The sequence below is a fragment of the Camponotus vicinus genome, unplaced genomic scaffold (genome assembly GCF_025532165.1).
Source record: "Camponotus vicinus isolate PSW18456_S1 unplaced genomic scaffold, iyCamVici1.0 SCAF_7, whole genome shotgun sequence".
Taxonomy (NCBI): domain Eukaryota; kingdom Metazoa; phylum Arthropoda; class Insecta; order Hymenoptera; family Formicidae; genus Camponotus; species Camponotus vicinus.
The window spans coordinates 7,192,515-7,211,415 of NW_028141979.1; the positions used below are offsets into that span (position 1 = coordinate 7,192,515).

At 36.6% G+C, this 18,901-nt stretch overlaps 1 protein-coding gene and 1 long non-coding RNA gene across 7 annotated transcripts in view; one reads left to right on the top strand and one right to left on the bottom strand.

Annotated features, from left to right (window-relative positions):
• Positions 1–771: 771 nt before the first annotated feature.
• Positions 772–18,649, top strand: LOC145974686 (ATP-binding cassette sub-family G member 5). 4 transcript variants are annotated; one of them, XM_083104682.1, is made up of 8 exons: positions 1,114–1,255; positions 12,189–12,313; positions 12,826–13,091; positions 13,625–13,846; positions 14,080–14,365; positions 15,301–15,806; positions 16,349–16,815; positions 17,266–18,649. In XM_083104682.1, the coding sequence occupies exons 2-8, from the start codon at positions 12,201–12,203 to the stop codon at positions 17,860–17,862; spliced, it is 2,457 nt and encodes an 818-aa protein (XP_082960808.1). In that variant the 5' UTR covers positions 1,114–1,255; positions 12,189–12,200; the 3' UTR covers positions 17,863–18,649. The 4 variants fall into 4 exon arrangements, with proteins under 4 accessions (XP_082960806.1, XP_082960808.1, XP_082960807.1 ...); XM_083104681.1 differs by having other exon boundaries at positions 1,116–1,255; positions 12,142–12,313; XM_083104680.1 differs by lacking the exon at positions 12,189–12,313 and having other exon boundaries at positions 772–1,255.
• LOC145974696 (uncharacterized) overlaps positions 10,423–18,901 on the bottom strand; it is a 34,676-nt gene continuing 26,197 nt past the window's right edge. The window contains exons 2-5 of one of the 3 annotated variants that reach the window (XR_014439766.1): positions 17,302–17,598; positions 16,687–16,806; positions 15,317–16,509; positions 10,423–11,230 (exon numbers count right to left, since the gene is read on the bottom strand). This is a non-coding gene — a long non-coding RNA (uncharacterized LOC145974696). The other 2 variants (XR_014439767.1, XR_014439765.1) reach the window with 2 other exon arrangements.

Consider the following 18,901-nt stretch of genomic DNA (forward strand, 5'->3'; position numbering starts at 1 on the left):
TAATAAAAAAGCTAGAATTCTAATTATATATACCGTTACTCAAAAATACGTCGACGTAAATCTTTGTACATGGGCTGAAGAATAGCGAATAGAGAATTTTTTTGGCAAGAGAATCATCAGATAAAAAATAATATATTCAAGAAAAAAGAGTTGCGTGCATAACAGAAATATTTCAATATACTCATTTTAATTAATATGTTTTAATTAATATGATTTGAATTCGAGATTTTATTTTATTTCCAGCTGGAAGTTATATTCTTTCTCTCCTAAAACTGTCCCTCGTTGATCGAACGCACGTAAAATGTGCGAAAAGATAGCAAAGTGCACACAGAAAAAAAATAAGTGTCAAATCAAAACTTATATACTTAAACTAACGCGTTCATTATTTCGTATATACGCAACAATTTATAATCTTCTTAGAAGAATTTAATAATTTTAAATTTCAACAATATTATAGTCTTATTTTAATATTGTAATTGTCACCTCAAGAATATATAATTATTTAATTCTGCTTTAAGAAAATTATAATCTGATTTAAAAATGTTATTTTCTATCTAACATTGTTTCTTTTCCATTCTTCGAGAAAATTAAATCTTAAATCATAAGAATATATTCTTCTTGATTGAACTATATAAAATGGCTTCAGTCAAGTAAGCAATTATTCAAGCAATTATATTTTTCTTTAATTAACGCAATATAATCTCCTTTCAAGATTTCCATGTTAAAACTAAATATATTTTCAAAACAAGAATGTCTTTTTTTTCTGTGCAGGGGATGAAAGAGGGATGATGCAAAAGGATAATCCGCTGGACGATCGTAGATCTAAAATCCAGAAGCGAGTTCACGCCACTGCGAACTTGGCAAAGCCAACGGTGGGGCGTCTGTGGGGCCCGGAGGGGAGGAAACTCGTGGGGGCCTCGGCGGGCCCGTCCGTCAGCGTTCGGACAGGACTCCGGCGAGTCGCGCGATACCTGGCGCTTCGCGTTCGCCAAGCGCTGCAGGAGGATTTTTCCCGGAAAGGGAATAATCGACGGCGACGACGGCAGCGGAAAAAATCGCGGGTGACGACGGAAGAGGGAAGAGGGAAGGAGATCGTTTCCTCGCGCGCGGCGAGTGCGTCCTGTTGCGAGGAGTGCGAGTCTCTTCTCGGCCGCGAGGATCGAAGACCGGCATGGACAGGAGGCAGCAGCGTCGTCATCAGCGTCGTGACTCGACCAGCTTCCAAGGTTGAAGGCCCAGCGCGAATACACAGCCGGTGAGTCATTGTCAGCATGAAGATCATGCGGCGCAGCCTCCTTCTTTCTCTCTCCTCCTCGTCCTCACGACGAGCGCCGTGCGCGAATTTTTCGAGCCTGACGCAAAATTGCATTCTATGCCTTCCATGCTCTGACATTGATTGGACTCGATAGATTCCTGGATCAAGAAGATAAATTTCATGTCTCTGCTATTTTTGTCGATGGTAGAAAATTTCGAGCTTGGAGCAACATTCCAAAGGATAGATGATTCGTTTTATCCTGCGTCGAAAATTTATTTTGCTTTTCCGAAAATGTTTTTTTTTTTTGCTTTTATTGCTCGTTTAGAGATGTGTGGAATTGTAGAAAATAATTTTATTATCTATTTCATGCGTGACATAATCTCATATAATTTCTATGATTTTTTTAAAATTATGTGTATTATTCTATATTCAAATATTAGGGATATTTATATTTAGGAGCACAATTTTTTTCTCGCGTTTGCATAACATGTATAATAATTTCAAATATGAATTAAAAATGTGTGTATAAATTATACGATCACAAAATTAAAATTTAATTAAATTAATGTAAATTATGCATATCGAATTAGGTTCAACTTTAAAGATATTTCGGAAAGCGAGAATTTTGAATCGAACGTTTGTTGAATTAACTAAATTTATGAATCATCATTTCATAATATAATGTATAAGAATTTGAGGTTTCAAAGAGAGAGATGATAATCGCGTAATTCTAAATTTTTCATTTAACAGAATATCTGGCAAATGATAAATTTTAAGATCTCCAACTTTTAACGTTTTGAAGATAAAAATCAATGATAAAGAAAAAAATTGTCAGCACATGGGCTGCTGAGTATTTCTGATTACGTGTTAATTTCGATTATGCAATATGTGTTACGATTTTCCGAAATGAAAAGATATAAAACTATCTAGAATCCGCGGAGCGAATCAGCCGCCTTCGAAAAAGAAATAAGAGCGCGGTTGTTAATCACCTGTTGCTTTCACCGGCGAGCGTTTCTCGTTATGCAAAATCAAGTTTCCTTATCGTTGAACCGTGAATTAAAAGCTCACATACCGCGCAAGTTAAGCAGCTCCATAAGTACGTACTTTTTCCTCAAGGAAGCGGAATACGCGACCCACTGGTTGACAAGTGGTCCTTAAAAATGTGTCGACATAAACGCATGACATTTATATTACTTTATAATTTTCCTCTCACTTAAAAAACTACTAATCGAGTTACTTTCAGTTTATTATATCAAGTAAAAAGTTGATAAATATAAAAAGTATAATAAACTTATACAAATATAATAAACTATAAATATAACAAATTATAATATAAATGAAAAAAATAATTTTTTTAATACTTTATACATCATTTGATGATTACCAATAAAATTATCAAAAGTATAATAACGTTAATTTATTATCAATAGTACTATTTCCACGAATGAATGAAATAATTATTTATAGAAAATAAAAAAAATTATAAATTACTTAAGTAATTTTTTTTCACTGAATAAAATATCTTGCAAAATGCATACAAAGCTCACGTTTCACCATATTCTAAACTGTAGCAGCGCAATTTTCTATTATGTGTGCGCGTGAAACCACTATTTCTACTTGTATTACATGCGAACATAATGTCTTACTTTCCTGAGAATGGGCGGATTATTAGTCGATTAGATCACGAATGCTGAAAGCGCCTGATTTATGTCGATACAATGGAGAAATATAGTTCAAGAGCTCTTTCTTGAATTTTAGAAGAAGAGCGAATAGAGCGAATAATAAAAATAATAATAAACTTTATATATTATTAGATTAACAGAAAAAAATATATCAAAATCCGATTCGATCTTTTAGTTTAGAGATTTAGTCTCATATATAAAAAAACCTTTATAATTTTATTATTCCTTCTTTAAAAATCTTGCGTGAGATATATATACTATATCGTTTCTCTTTCGAGTTTCTAACTTTTAGACAGCAATTAAGTAAAGAGTTGGCAATTAAGCATGAACATTAAGATAATTTAATTTCTCGCAATCAATTAACTCGAAAAAAAAGACTTTGGTTTCTACTATTTTTACAATCTCCTCGTTATCTCGTACGTATCTTTATTCATATTTCCCAAGGCGCGTTTTCCTCTACAAGTAAAAAGCAAAAGCGGTCCGAGCCGTCACTTCCTCCGTTGCATTCCTTGCATCGCGTTTCCTCGTTAACGACGCAAGGCCAGTCCGCAAGCGGCGAGCTAATCGCGAAGCGGAAAGGGGTAGAAGGGATTCAATCTTCGCTCACTTTGATCACTTTTGAGCGGATATGTTATCGAAACGCAAATATACAAATCGTATATCGCCGGCAATCTCGTTACCGGCGACAACGACAGGCGTTCCTTCGCGAAATCGCGAAGTCACGCCGGGTGACTTTAACGAGCGCACACGGCAGTGCTCTTCGACACTTCCTCGAGCGCGATGCGATTCTTCGAATGATTTGCAATTTCAATTAGTTCCCTCTCCCTTTCGTTGCGTTTGCGTCCTCTCTCTCTCTTTATTCTCTTCGCGGGGGGCAAGGGAGGGGCAGGCGAATGAGAGAAGGGCCTCGCAGATTGCCTCGGTGGAATATTGAAAAATCTAACAGCAACTGACCTCGCTTGTATCCTGCATTCTCCGATGAAGTTTTGCGGTCCGATGGTTGCTCATCATCATCGCTTATAATGAAGCAGTAAAACATTGTCGGTATTCATGCGTGTTGCGTAATATTTTTATGATCGATTTATATTAATGGAATATTAATGAGAATATTATTTAGTTTAATTTAACATGGAATTTAATATAAATAATAATTGTTAGAACAAAATAAAGGAGGAAAGATAGTAGAGAGAAATGTGAAAATATCTTTCTACTAAAAAACAAATCATTTTCGATCCTCATTTCACTCCGCAAATTAAAGTTTCTTATTTTTTAAATAGAAAATCTTATTACTCGATCAATTAATCATGTTTCAATCATAAATTGTGTTACTTTTACAGCTTCTTATTAAGAAATGTTAATAGCAGATAAAAAAGAGGAAATGCACGTAGAACACATACTCTCTTTCCCTAAAATTGAAATCTCGCAGCTAATGACGTTTAATTAATGGAGGTAATTAATTATGAATGCACTTCGAATTGTTTGAATTTCGTTTTACACGCGATATGTAGATCTCGACGATTTTCGGAACGTAGACTTTCCATCACGTTTCTACAATAGCGTACTATTGCGTGCGCGGATAATTATACCCGTAACACTGTACAATCTAGGCTACGATGTACACTTTATTTAGGTACATGGACACGCGTGCACGGTTGACTGGCGTACACATGTAGGTATAGAAATCAGTGCGTGGGATAGTCTCACAGTAGATTCTAAAGATCACGAAATCGAGATATCGTTTCCGTTGTCTCGAGTCTGAGAGTCGAGAAACTCCTAAATAAAGCAAAGACATTCCGCGATCGTAACTTGCAATTTTTATGTGCCCGAAAAGATTAAAATCACTCCAACTACGTTGCCTAAGAAATTAAAATTAAAATTTATTTTTATTATTTATTTATTTTATTATTTATTTTATTATTATTTTTTAAACTGCAATTATTTTAATATTTACATTAGAAGATATAGATATTTAAAAGCAAAATAATACTCTCTTCTATTACAATGTTTCGGCAATATTGCAATATATCTCTCTCGAGATATTTAAATTTATAAATATAAAAAGAAAATATTTTTAATTCTATTTATATATACAATTAATTAAATATAATATTAATTAATTAATTAATTAATTAAATATTAATATAAATAAAATAGATATTATATTTTATATAAAAAATTGAAGAATACAGGTATATGAAATATTTTCGAGAGAGAATCACGTGGGAGAAAGAACCCGCATCCGTCAACAAAACGTTCTCGTTTTCAACTCGCTTGCCCCTCCGATTACATTAAGCAGCGTGACTATGTATTCAGAATCGCGATGCGAATTTGACGATCGTCGTAACAGCGCGACCGGCAATTTTTCCAGTTACACATGTATCGCGCGTAACCGCAGGCAAGGTACGTCCGGCGAAGATGTTGGACGCGTCACTTTCCGCCTGCCTCCGACACGCTCAGCTGCGCCTCGCGCCCGTTTTTCCGAGCGTATCATCGCCCGGCCTTTACGAATATCTCGTCGCGCACTTTCCTTCTCTCTCGCGGATACGATATTAAACGCCGGCAAAAAACCGCCGTTCGCGGCGGACGACGTTTAATGGAGACTTCATACCGCGAAATCGCACGGTCGTCGCTCGATACAACTGTTGCAGAAACGGGATATGCAAATGAACAGTTAACCGGGCCGCGCGAGAGGCGGCTTTATCGACCGCCCGCAAAAATCACCGCGTTACGCAAATTGAAAAGTACGCAAGCACACGCCGATTTGATTAATGTATTATACTTTGTAACAGGCATGTGCGTGTGGACATATATAGGATATCGTATTTTACGCGCTCTCGAGGCGTTTAAACGCTGGAAAAGTCGCGTTTGAAATATCACGAGGCTCAAGCCGGTTTCTATTTCTAGAAACTCGCCTTTTCGAAAAAACAGGACATTACGAGACACATTTGACGGACATCAAGAGAGTCTCGCGTGCGTTTCGTCCATTATTATAATATAATAATAATATATAATAATATATAATAATAATAATAATAATATATAATAATATATAATAATAATAATAATAATAATAAAAAAATAATAATAATATATAATAATGATATATAAAATAATAATAATATATAATAACAATAATATATAATAATAATAATAATAATAACAATAATAATAATTATAATAATATATATTATTATAATTTGTATCGCGTGTATAAAAAATAATCAGGTGCATTTCATAAGCGACTTCTCAGATGATTCAACAGCGTTTCAGATTAATTGCAGGATTTATATCGCGAGAGAGAAAAAGAGAGAGAGAGAGATTTCTCTCTTCATTTTCCGAGGGTGTTTCCTCTAATGAAAGACGTTAGCCCCGAGTCCGCAATATCTTCCATTCGTAACGCGTGGGTTAATCATTCCACGCACGATCGTGAGAGCAAGCAAGGATCGTTCAGCGGGAACCTACGTCCATTGTCATTGCAGGCGACGACGTGACGTGACGAGACGATCGTGCTTGCAAACCCGCAGACTTTTTCTCCTTTCGTATGCGGGTACGATAATACAGGCGCTATTCAAACAACAGCTCGTTCGCTCAATGCAATGACACGAAGAGACCCTGGAGAGAATTCAAACTTGCGACCTCGGCCGACGATTTATGTCGCGTCTCCTTTCGTCAACTCTGACTGCGAAAACGCATAATTTCTTATCGTTTACGATTCTTACCGTTTTACCTTTTGTGTCGTGTCGCTGCGTCCGTCTATTGAATTATATTTTTGCTGTAAAAATGTACCTTAACAAAACTTTGGTCTTGTATCTCAAACAAAATTTTAGCGAAATATATTTTAAATAAATCACTAATCCTTCTATTTCTCTTATCAAACGTCTATCTATTATAATTGTATTTTTCTATTCTTTTTTCGATTTGCTCATCATTGCTTTTCAAAATATTTTTATAATACTTTATAATGGTTCCTCGAAATACTTGATTAGTTGTACGAAGTTTTATGAAGTTAGATGTTATGTTAATGCAGAATATTCCGTTATTAATTTTTTCTCGCCTATTAAAAATGCCAGGTGTTTGTAAATGTACAGCAAAACGAGGAGAAAAGACTTCAGTTAATCCATTGATCGATGACTTCACCAATGAACACGTGTTACATCGCAGTCTTCGTTACGATGACATCGCGGAAGATATCACGGCTATTTCTGCGTGCATGAATTAATTTGACATGTCATATAACACGACGTTCTATTCTCAATCGCGTATCTAGAAGGAATCTGAAAGATTCAAAGTCACTTGTGAATGAAGATTGGGTTGCTCTCTCGAGAAGGTGAGAAACTGCGAGAGGATTGTCTTAAAAATTGCCTTTTAGAAAGACCGCATCAGGGCGTTCCCGAGCGAAATAATTTATTTCCGTTTTGGAAATCATAGCTCTGGCAAACAGCACTCTCGACGCTCTGTTATTTTTCCTTTTGATAAGATGGCACGTGTTTTCAACCTTGTCGGTTCTCACGAACGCTCGTGAATGTTCTTGAGCCAGCTCAGTTTCATACAAGGGACTCGCTGATGAGTCATTTCTAACGGGAAACTCCTGGATGAGGGGAAAGAAATGTCATTCCATCAGCATCTGGCAAGTAGAAGTGTGCCTCGTGTATCATCCGGAATGTTGCTCGAAACCGCTCGTTCCGAGGTGAATTACGTAATTTTGCGCATTCCACTCGGCGACATAAATATAACATAAATATAACATAAATATAACATAAATATAACATAATCTACATTAACGCGATCTTAAAACTACCATAAACATAAGTGACATATATGAAGGATACTTAATCAACTAATTGGATGCTTAAAATCTGTCATGAAGCTAATCGTGCAAAATAAAACATTGCAATGTTTAATCTCGTAATAAACTTCTCGATATATAATAATTATATACGCGCAATCAATTCGCAGTCCAATTAGATTTTTTATCACTATAATATTTTCATTACGACGATGTTATAACATATGTAACATAATGGTTCGATAAGCATTAAATACATGTTCGCCGGACACCCGATACATTTTCGCACTCGCGTGGAACTCGGAAACGCATACTGAACTAATACAAGAAGGTAAATTAAAAGCTGTCATCGCGGCAGATGGTTTATGCACGCGTTGCCGCTATTCTCAGGTAGCTCGAAATGCTCGATCCGCGATATGACGTTCCATTTGCATCCGAGAGAGAGAGAGAGAGATAAAACGCGCGAGGCCGGCTCTGTCCCACAGACGCCCCTAATTAATTTAATCTCATCTTCCGATGAACGTCCCTCGATACGCGTCTGCGAAACTCGCGCGCTAAGATACCCTCGAGAGAGTACACGCTCCGAAATTCATTAAAGCGATACGACTACAGAATTCGACGCTGCTACAACGTCGAGAATAATGGAGGTTGTTATAATTGGCCGCTGAGATTAACAACCTTGATCCTTTTAATCGGGTCGTTCGTGCGTGTTCCACTCTAGCAGGAGTTTCATCAAGATGGAATTACGAGAGCGCGAGAGAGTCGGCGGAGGGTTTATTATCAAAGTATCCACGTAACATTGAGATTCCTAATTATTCCGTCGCGAATCGATTTTCACGCCTGAATAACGCTCTTGCGATAAGGAATACACGTTATATTCGGCCACCCGGTACGAAACGGATCTTCGCACGACGTGTCGAAAAGTCATTAAACAGGTGCGGGCCGTGCGAGCGTTTTTAGGTCGCGAATACCACCGTTAAATGGGATGCTGCGTCTTTACAGGTGTACATACGTGTGTCTCCTCACCGACACGATACCCTCGCTCGCGCTACAATAACTCCGTGTATTCGATAACGGTGATGAATCTCCGATAGCTGCTGGCTAAAACGCGATCTCATCGGCGCATCCCATTGCGATGCGGTAAACAGGAAACGCAATTAAGAAATATCGGCAATTAAGCAGAAAGATAAGTTTTATAAAGTGCTGGAAAATAATATATAAAGTGATTTATACAAATAATGCATTATAAAGGATTAATAAGGTTGTAAGAGATACAAACAAATGGTAAAATCAAGTAATAAAAAGTAGAATATAATCACAAAAATAAATAATATAATGTAGATAAATAAATAGTATAACATATATGTATATTAAAATTTTTTAATAATATATAATAATTAGTCTCTCAGAAAAAAAATTTTTTAAAGCGTAAACTTGGATTAAAATGCATTTTGAGTGGACTTGCGTAAAATCGGAATCTATATTTGTATGATAAAAAAAGCTTTGCTAAAAAATATAGATAAAATTAAATATTAAAATAAAATAAATGCAACATAAATAAAATAAACTAAAATAATACTAAATATAAACTAAATTAAAATAAATTAATTGAAATAATAAATTAAAATAAATTAAATTAAATTAAAATAAACTAAATTAAAATAATACGTAAACTAAAATAATAACATAATATTTTTTTAAAGCGCGAATTTGAGTTGAAATGAATGTGAATTTTAAGCGTGTTTTGCGTAAAACCGGAAACTATTATAATGATAGGAAGAAAATATCCAGTTACGTGAGATGCGACAGATTAAGGATGCGAGACCTTGTACAAGGAGAAAGTCCATAATAACGTAATAACGTCATCTAACGAGTTATCGTCACTTAGGTGTGCGTTAGGTGAGATTACGCAAGAAAACGAGTATTACTCGCTTGTATCTCGTAATCGATCTAGAATGTCGCGGTTAAAAGAAGGACGAGGTACAAAAACCAAAAATTATCAACTCTTCGGTTGTTTAGGAGCCCGTTCCGATAGCCACCTGACATTTTGCCGCACTGCTTTTCGTAATTGCGTCCATTAAACGTACAGTTACACACTGTACGTTATTACCACAGACTCCAATTTCCGGTATATCTACATCGATCACACTACATCTGTACCACGACATTTGTAAACTCGCTTTGTAAAAATTTGCAAACGCAAATGTTCTCTGAAGCAATAGTCTCTTATGCGTATTTCAAGCCAGAAATTCCGAAAATGCAAATTTTGCTTCGAAGTATCTTAACAATAAAGATAGAAAATTATTTGAGGTATAAAATAGCATGAGAGAAGTTATCGAGATTATACAGTGTGTGCCGATCGGGATGCATTCTCCGCAGCCTGAGAGTTTCTTTACGAACGATCGAACGCAAGCACAAGAACAATTTGCTACATCGTGATAAAATTCGACGAGGCCGTGCTCCTTTGTTCGCCAACGGCCAGGAACTCCGTCACGACCTTCGGTTCTTCATCGGTAGAAAGAGTCGATAGGAAGAAGTAGACCGTCGTGCAGCTTATTGAAAAAGTTTCGAATTTTCTAGCGGAAGAAATATATGTATTGCATCTTCCTTGCACGCGAAAAATTGCTGTATTATATAAGAAAATCGGAGTATTCTTGGATGATAAATACGATACAGTCTACAATTCAATCAACTTTATTGCAATTTTATATCAAAGTCTTTTTATTCTTTCCTGTATAACTCCTATTATTCTTTTTTTTTCTGTGCAAAGAATCTTTCCCTTCTCTTGTTCCTTGATTACTCGGACAACAGGAATAAATTTGTCATGAAACCGCGGTGACGGATGCGGTTGTATTCGGACACGGTGTATAATCGCTGAGAATCACGCCGCCGACATTCCAGGGAGCTACGCGAATAATCGGCGCGCCTTTGAAATTGCTTCGCCTCTTGCTCTTGCTCGTAAGGCAAATCGTCGTCGTTCCGGCCGCAGGTATCCGCAGGACTCTCCAGGACGAGTACACACACGGCGCAAGAGAATTCCTTCTTGTACGATGCTTTAATAACAGCCCCTCCGACTCGTGTTGCGCGATAAATTTGATCGCGCGCGGACAGCCTCGCGGACGCAACCGCGATAAATCCACACCGAGTGTGTCGGAGGATTCTTCATGAGGAAGGTGTACGCTTCCCTTTTCGGTATAAAACATTCTCGATTTAATTTATCTTCCCGTTCAGTACATATATCGACTATGCGATCCTTTTCCAGCGGAAATTACGGCGGAACTTTTACATCCAGGATATTTTATGACAAGCCTCTCGTGTGGTTGAATTTAAAAGTAAAAATATTACAATGTTAAAGAATTATTTAAGAAGGAAATATATTGTTCATAATAGAATAGAATATACAGGGTGTCCCAGACTTAACGAATCAGCCGTTAATGGCAGATTCCTGAGATCATTTAGAAACGAAAATCTTAATACCAAAATGTTGAGGAAGATGTAGTTTCGGCGCTACAAAAGATTAAAGATTACACAGAAAAAAAATAAGTGTCAAATCAAAACTTATATACTTAAATTAACGCGTTCATTGTTTCGTATATACGCAACAATTTATAATCTTCTTAGAAGAATTTAATAATTTTAAATTTCAACAATATTATCGTCTTATTTTAATATTATAATTGTCATCTCAAGAATATATAATTATTTAATTCTACTTTAAGAAAATTATAATCTTTGATTTAAAAATGTTATTTTCTATCCAACATTGTTTCTTTTCTACTCAAGAAAATTAAATCTTAAATCGTAAGAATATATTTTTCTCGATTGAACTATATAAAATGGCTTCATTCAAGTAAGCAATTATTCAAGCAATTATATTTTTCCTAAATTAACGCGATATAATCTCATTTCAAGATTTCCATGTTAAAACTAAATATATTTTCAAAATAAGAATGTCCTTTTTTTCTGTGTACCAATCGGCGCGTTACGTTCTCCTGTGCTCAGGGATAGCGCATCAAGTCTTCCTCAACATTTTGGTATTAGAATTTTCGTCTTCAAATGATCTCAGGAATCTGCTATTCGGCTGATTCGTTAAGTCTGGGACATCCTGTATAAAAATCTTTTTTCTTTGCATACTTGTTCTCTTTATTTTCTTCCTCTCTCTCTCTCTTTCCCATCTTAAAAATTCCTAAAACAATTCGAACAATCTTACAGTTACTGTATATTTTTCAGATCCTTTTTTTCTCTATTTATGTACGAATACTTTCGTGTGAAATTATAATAAAATAATAACGATTGCTTCAATATTTTCGATCTTTGACAAAATACTCGTAGATGAGAGCGCATTCCTTTTGCCGACTTTCCCCTTCGACGGCGCTAAGGCGTGGTAATTAAAATAAGAACGACGACCGTTCTCTTAGATTAATTCACGGGGATTTATCCGGTCGTCTCTATGATCTCTGCGCAGTCACCGGAAAATATGGGCTCGGAAGCCTGGGAGCTGGAAAGAAGATACTCGGTGCCAGGAGCTCTGGACACCAGGGGACTGGAGCCGCCGGCCAGCGAGGATTTGCACGCATGGTCGATTTACAGGTGAACACACTTGTACTTAAAGTGGAAGCGTGTAATTCGCGTCGTACATCGTCCAATTTGAGCCTCACCGGAGGCGGAACACCAAAGCGAATGCCTATGGTGATTTTTTTTTACCATGTGAAAGAAATAGCTTTGTCGAGCTTGTTCATTTATAGCACACTGTATCATATTAATGCTATTAAAAATATTAGCGTAATGAATATTATTAAGCAATAGAGAATTTTTGACAAATTAAGGAGGGTAATCCTATTATTTGTATCCGTATTTTTTATATAATATATGTTACGTATGTGAAATATTTTTATATAATTATATTTTTATATTTATAATTGATTTTTATAATTACATAAAAGAATATTTTTATATTAATAATATATATTAATGATATATGAAAAATATTCTTTTATGGTAACTATAAAAATAAAAATATAAAAATAAAATATAAAAAATACGAGTGCGAATAATAGAATTATTTTTCTTAATATGTATTTGCATTTCTGCTATTTTGCCAGGCAAAATCTGAACTCGGATTTCACGGACTCCGCGCTCGGCTCGGCCGAGAAGTCGCCGCTGCCTTACGGGAATTTCCAACTCCGCGACTCCACGGTGCAGAGCATCCTGCGACATCCGCGATACGGGCCCAAGAGCCCGCTTGCCAACAATTCCTACACTTACTTGAAATTCGGCCTGCCGCGCGTCCTGCCACCCACCTCGCGGAATCGCGACGGCTCCAGTGGCTACGATTCCAGCGAGGAAGGGCGACGCGTGTCGCACGCAGGTAACAGGAAAGAAGGAGGACATTCTTGTTTTGAAAATATCTTTAGTTCATTTTAACATGGAAATCTTGGAATGAGATTATATTGCGTTAATTAAAGAAAAATATAATCGCTGGAATAATTGCTTGCTTGAATAAAGTCATTTTATATAGGTCAATCAAGAAAAATATATTCTTATGATTTAAGATTTAATTTTCTTGAATGGAAAGGAAATAATGTTAGATAGAAAATAACATTTTTAAATCAAAGATTATAATTTTCTTAAAGTGGAATTAAATAATTATATATTCTTGAGATGACAATTGCAATATTGAAATAAGACTATAATATTGTTAAAATTTAAAATTATTAAATTCTTCTAAGAAGATTATATAAAATTAGTTATTTTAATTTTTCTACATTATTATTTATATTATATAATTATATATATTATATAATAATATAAAACATATTATAATATATATCATATATAAAAATTATAATTTATGTATCAAAATCGAATGAGTGTTTCACGATTCTCTTTTACTCCAAACAGGTGTTCCAGTGCATTCGACGTCAGTTATGCGCTCAGCCAGAAGTGATCCGGACTTTAGGCATGTTCATGCGGTTCCGAGGGAACAAACGCACTCTCAATTAACTGTCGCGAGGGATCATCCGAGACTGAGGAGCGCCAGCGAGGCCAATCTTCTGCAGAGCGCGGTCAGGACCAATCGGCGGCACAGCATCGCGCCGATCGATCCTGGATACATAACTCATGGTGCGAGAAAAAGAGAGGAAAAATTATTAAGATAAAGGATCTTTAGATACATTTTCAGTCATTTATATCAATGTCGAGTCTCAAAGAAGATTATTTAAAGCTAAAGATTGTTTATTAAAGATCCTTTATTCTTTTTTTAAATCGATTCCTTATCTTATGAAGATTTTATCATCGCGACGGTCGTTTCAAATCTCTTTCTTCCGTTTAAAAAATTGTTAAAATTTGCTTTATAGGGCACCCAGGTATCCTGGGACCGGAGAGTTACACGCTGCCATTGAGACCCGTGCCGTGTCTGCAGCATCCTCACCTGCAGCTGCGGGGCGTGGAGGCTTCAGGCTCGGACGGGCTGCCGCTTCTTCGAGGTATCACCCTCGAGGCTGGTGCCGCCGAGGTGCTGGCCATCATGGCGACTACCGAGAAGGAAGGCACGCAGATCGTCGAGACGATCGCGGGCAGGAGGCGTATAAAGAGAGGCGATATTCTGCTCAATGGAAGATCGGTATCAGCGCGTACTCTCAGGTACTTTCTAATCTTCTTCCTGCGCGTACGCTTTCCTACGGAGCAGTGAGTCACTAGGCACGTTACGTCATTGATAGCACAACTTTGTGAAAGAAAAATTCATTTTATTTGCCCCATAAATTTTGCTCCTTTTCCCTAAGATTTCCCGCAAAGATGCATCAGTTAATTCATAAATTATATTAATTATGCATGTAAATGAAGTAAAGATAAGATTAAGAGGTTCTTCCATGTAACTGGTTTCAATAATAAGCGTTAGCTGCAGCTTGGCTGATTCACTCTTCGTTTCTTTCTAGATCATAATGCTGGCTATAATTCAGGTAGAAAAGAAAGATTTAGTTAACCACGGCTGTAACGGTAACTGACATTAACGAAATAGGCTGTAACTAGCAAGTAGTAACCAGCGAGAGAGCATTAGCATGCAAATTTTCATGTAGTTGAATAATAAGTTGCATAACAAGCAGTGCTGATTATTCAGTTATCGCTTCAATTGTCGCTTCCGTTTTTAATGCTTTTATTATTCCTTCATATTTAATATTACGTAACTTTTCAGTCTTGCATTATTTAAACAATTTTACAAAGTAATTATATTTTAAAAATATACACAGAAAAAAAGGACATTCTTGTTTTGAAAATATCTTTAGTTTTAACATGGAAATCTTGGAATGAAATTATATTGTGTTAATTAAGGAAAAATATAATTGCTTGAATAAAGCCATTTTATATAGTTCAATCGAGAAAAATATATTCTTATGATTTAAGATTTAATTTTCTTGAATGGAAAGGAAACAATGTTAGATAGAAAATAACATTTAAATCAAAGATTATAATTTTCTTAAAGTAGAATTAAATAATTATATATTGTATATTCAACTCGAAATAATATCCCCTTCACGAAGTGGTCGGTTCAATTATTAATGTCGCAAAAATCAAAACAGATCCCGCGTCGCTTACCTGCCATCGGAGAGTGGTTTGAGTCCCGGGCTGACGGCTCAGCAGACTCTCAGCTTCTACATGTTGCTGAGAGGCGGTCGCAACACCACCGCGCTCGAAGCCGAGGCTGTCCTGCAGGAGCTCGGTTTGGAGGCGACCAAGCACTGTCTGGTCAATACCCTGACGACCTCCGAGGCCCGGCGACTGGCTTTAGCCTGTCGACTGCTACAAGATTCGCACGTCCTCGCCCTGGACAGGCCCACGCACGGCCTGGACATCTTCGACGCCTTCTTCCTGGTCGAGTACCTAAGGCAGTGGGCCAGCCGCGGTCAACGGCTCGTCGTCCTCACCCTGCATCCGCCCACGTACGAGATCCTGACGATGGTGTCGAGGGTCGCGCTCACCTCCGGCGGCCGGATCATGTATTCCGGGCTCAGGAGAGACATGCTGCCATATTTCGCGCTCGCCGAGTTTCCCTGTCCTCCCTTCAAGAATCCGTCCGATTACTATCGTACGTAATAAAAAATAATCTTGGTTGTAAATTTTACGAAAAGAACGTGGAAATTATTTAACAAAGATTATTATAAATTATTATACATTTTTTCGAAATCAAAAAAGAAATTTGTTGTCAATCATGACTAATAAATTTCTTTTTTGATTTCGAAAAAATGTCTAATAATTTATAATAATCTTTGTTAAACTAATAAATCTTTGTTAAACTAATAAATCTTTGTTGACTAATAAAAGATATTCAAATTAAATATCTTTATATTAATTTAGGGATTTGTAAAGTAACGAATCGCGCAGAAGAATCAGAAAATGTATCTCCTGGTTTTAATTAAGATAAAAATTATATAAATATACGATTATTTAGGAAAAGCATTTTTATCTTTTAGAAAAAGAGATAAAGTAAAAAGTAATTGAATTTCCAAAATTATAAAGAAAAAAAGAAGACTTAAATCTTTCCATATGAAATTGAATTTCAAAATTCCTTTCAAATTTGGTTTTGTGGAACAATAAAATGGAGACTAACGAATTTCTTTTTTTTTTCAGTCGATTTAGTGACGCTGGATGACTTATCGGCGGAAGCGATGCTGGAGTCTTCGCAGAGGATAGATCATCTCGCAGAATTGGCCAGGACGAGGCTGCCTCCGATCAGTGATCCTGGTCCACCAGGAGCGCTTCCACCCTCGAGATCTGGTCCCAATATATTCCTGCAGATTTATGCGCTATTATTGCGAACGCTTATTTACAGTCAACCGTGGACGTTGACGCGACTACTGCGAAAAATCATAATCTCCGCGTCGCTCAGTATTTTACTCGGTGCAATATTTTGGGACGTTGCTAGCGAGTCGAACTTATATTTGAGAGATAGAATAGGCTATCATTACGCTAGTTTGGGCATCTTCTTCTGGCCCCTAAGCCTCCTAGCAATGTGCGATGTAGCCAACAGCAGGCCGAACGTAGAGAGAGACATCAGAGATGGATTGTACGGCAGATTTATCTACATCCTCATAGAAGTAAGTTCAACTTTTTATTAAACTTTTAAAAATTATTTTAACAAAATAAATATTTTAACAAAAGATACGTGATTTACGAGTGTTTTGAAAAATTTCTTAAAAAATTATTTAGAGAAAAAATGTAATACTTAGAAACATATTATTTAATATATTCTTGCGAAATATAAAATAGTTAAACAAGTAATAAAAATTTCTCTTTATTCTTCTTTTTCCTTCTTATATATCAAAAGTTCTTATGATATTTTTGAGACGTTTGATCAACTTCATGAATGCTAAATAAGCTAAAATAATATAAAGCAAATGTACATAAAAGTGAAAAAATGTGTGTAATTAAAATTAACATATCTGTAAATGTAATCAATACAAATACAGATATTTATAGGCTATAACATCAAATCTGAGACTTTCAGGAGAAATATTATAAGCAGTAATTTCGCTTTTTGTTCTTAGCTTGTCTGCAGCGTATCATCCTGGTGCGTAGTTTACCTGATATACCTGGCGCCGTCGTTCGCCATGTCGGGGCTGCACCTGGTGCCGGACGAGAACCTGACGTCGCTCTGGAACTACCTCGCCGTCGGTCTGCTGTACCTGATGCTGCAGCATCTCATCTGCATCTTCTTCGCGCACGTGTGCAAGTCTACGTACTTGGCAGCGCTGCTCGCTGGCGTGGTGGTGGGCGAGATGAGCCTGGCCGGGGGTGTCACCCTGCACCTGGACAACCTGCCGTCGTGGTATCAGCGGATCAGCACGATGCAGTGGTCGTTGTCGCTGCTGCTGCCGCGTCTGCACAGAAGTGAGAGCATGAGCAAGCTGACCAACTGCAGACCCAAGCAGATCCAGCGGCAGGACATCATCATCCAGGCGGCGTGCGAGCCTCCTGATGGAGCTCTGGCCCTCCGCGAGGTCGCCCTTGACAAGCTGAACGTGCGCGGCGAGTTGTGGCTGGGCACCGGCGTGGCTGTCACGGCTGTTCTGATCGTTCTGGGTTTCCTGTGCGTCAAATACGCGACGCCGAAGAGGCCCAGAAGCGCCCCGAACAAACCCTGATTCCAAAACTACGCGAGAGGAATCTCATAAAGTATCAGATCGAGATGGGACTAGATAATTCACGAGTTGCGAAGATGATTTAAGCAGACTTTCACTCTTTGTTTCGTAAAGCTGTTCTCGTGTGGAAGTCAGTCTTTTCTAGAATCTCTTAAAGATTGAAGATCACGTATCAGAGATATAAGTGCGATGATTTCCTTGGATTACGACAACGAGAACGTCTTAAATTCGATGCTTGCTCTCTGAGATAGCGTTTTATTAATTCAGTGTGCCAAATGGCTAAAATAAATAATATTTCTGTAGAAACTGATATTTTTTCAATATTTCTTTTCTTGAATATTATTTTCGGTACTTGTAGTTGATTTATTTCGTTTGCGAAACATTTTTATTTTTGGAAGCGCATTCCTGAAAAATTTTCTTATATAATGGAAGATATTTAAAATCTTCCGATGAATACTGGATGTTATCTGGGTTTCCTGTTCATTAAACTTTAATGACATAATTTTTAAATTAATAAATAGTGCTTTTCTCTTTCTCTTTCTCGATATAATCTACATACTTTGTAAAGTTTCTTCAATGTCTACTCCGTTGCGATTCTTTAAAGAAATAAGCTTTAGGGACTCGCAGAGTAGACTCGCGGGCGTATATGAAGTACAAAACTTATAACGGGACATTACTTTGTCCCGTAACAGGAGCCCGCCGTTTATAAACAACAGACACGCTTAATATTTTGTATATTGTCTTAACTATATTATTGTAATCGTATTAAATATTCTCATGGAACGAATAATTTTGCCCGTTTCTTTTATTCCATACGTCCTAAAATTCAATTGCGTATCATTATTTTACAAATTTACATCGGGAAAAATCTGCTGAAATGATACAATACTTTATACAATGCAAGTGTTACTTATTTATATCCAAATAACTTATTTCAAACTTTAACTTTTAGTCTCTTAATATTCCTTGTTAAAATAAAAATCTTGAGAATTTTGAAAAAATTTATAAAAAAAAATTATATAAGTTTCATTAAAAAGAAATT

Bases quoted from the DNA above. Each gene is read 5' to 3' on its own strand.
- LOC145974686 (XM_083104680.1), top strand. From the start codon at position 786: ATGATGCAAAAGGATAATCCGCTGGACGATCGTAGATCTAAAATCCAG. The intron at 15,807-16,348 runs GTACGTAATAAA...TTTTTTTTTCAG, and splicing joins GAATCCGTCCGATTACTATC to TCGATTTAGTGACGCTGGAT. The intron at 16,816-17,265 runs GTAAGTTCAACT...TTTTGTTCTTAG, and splicing joins TTATCTACATCCTCATAGAA to CTTGTCTGCAGCGTATCATC.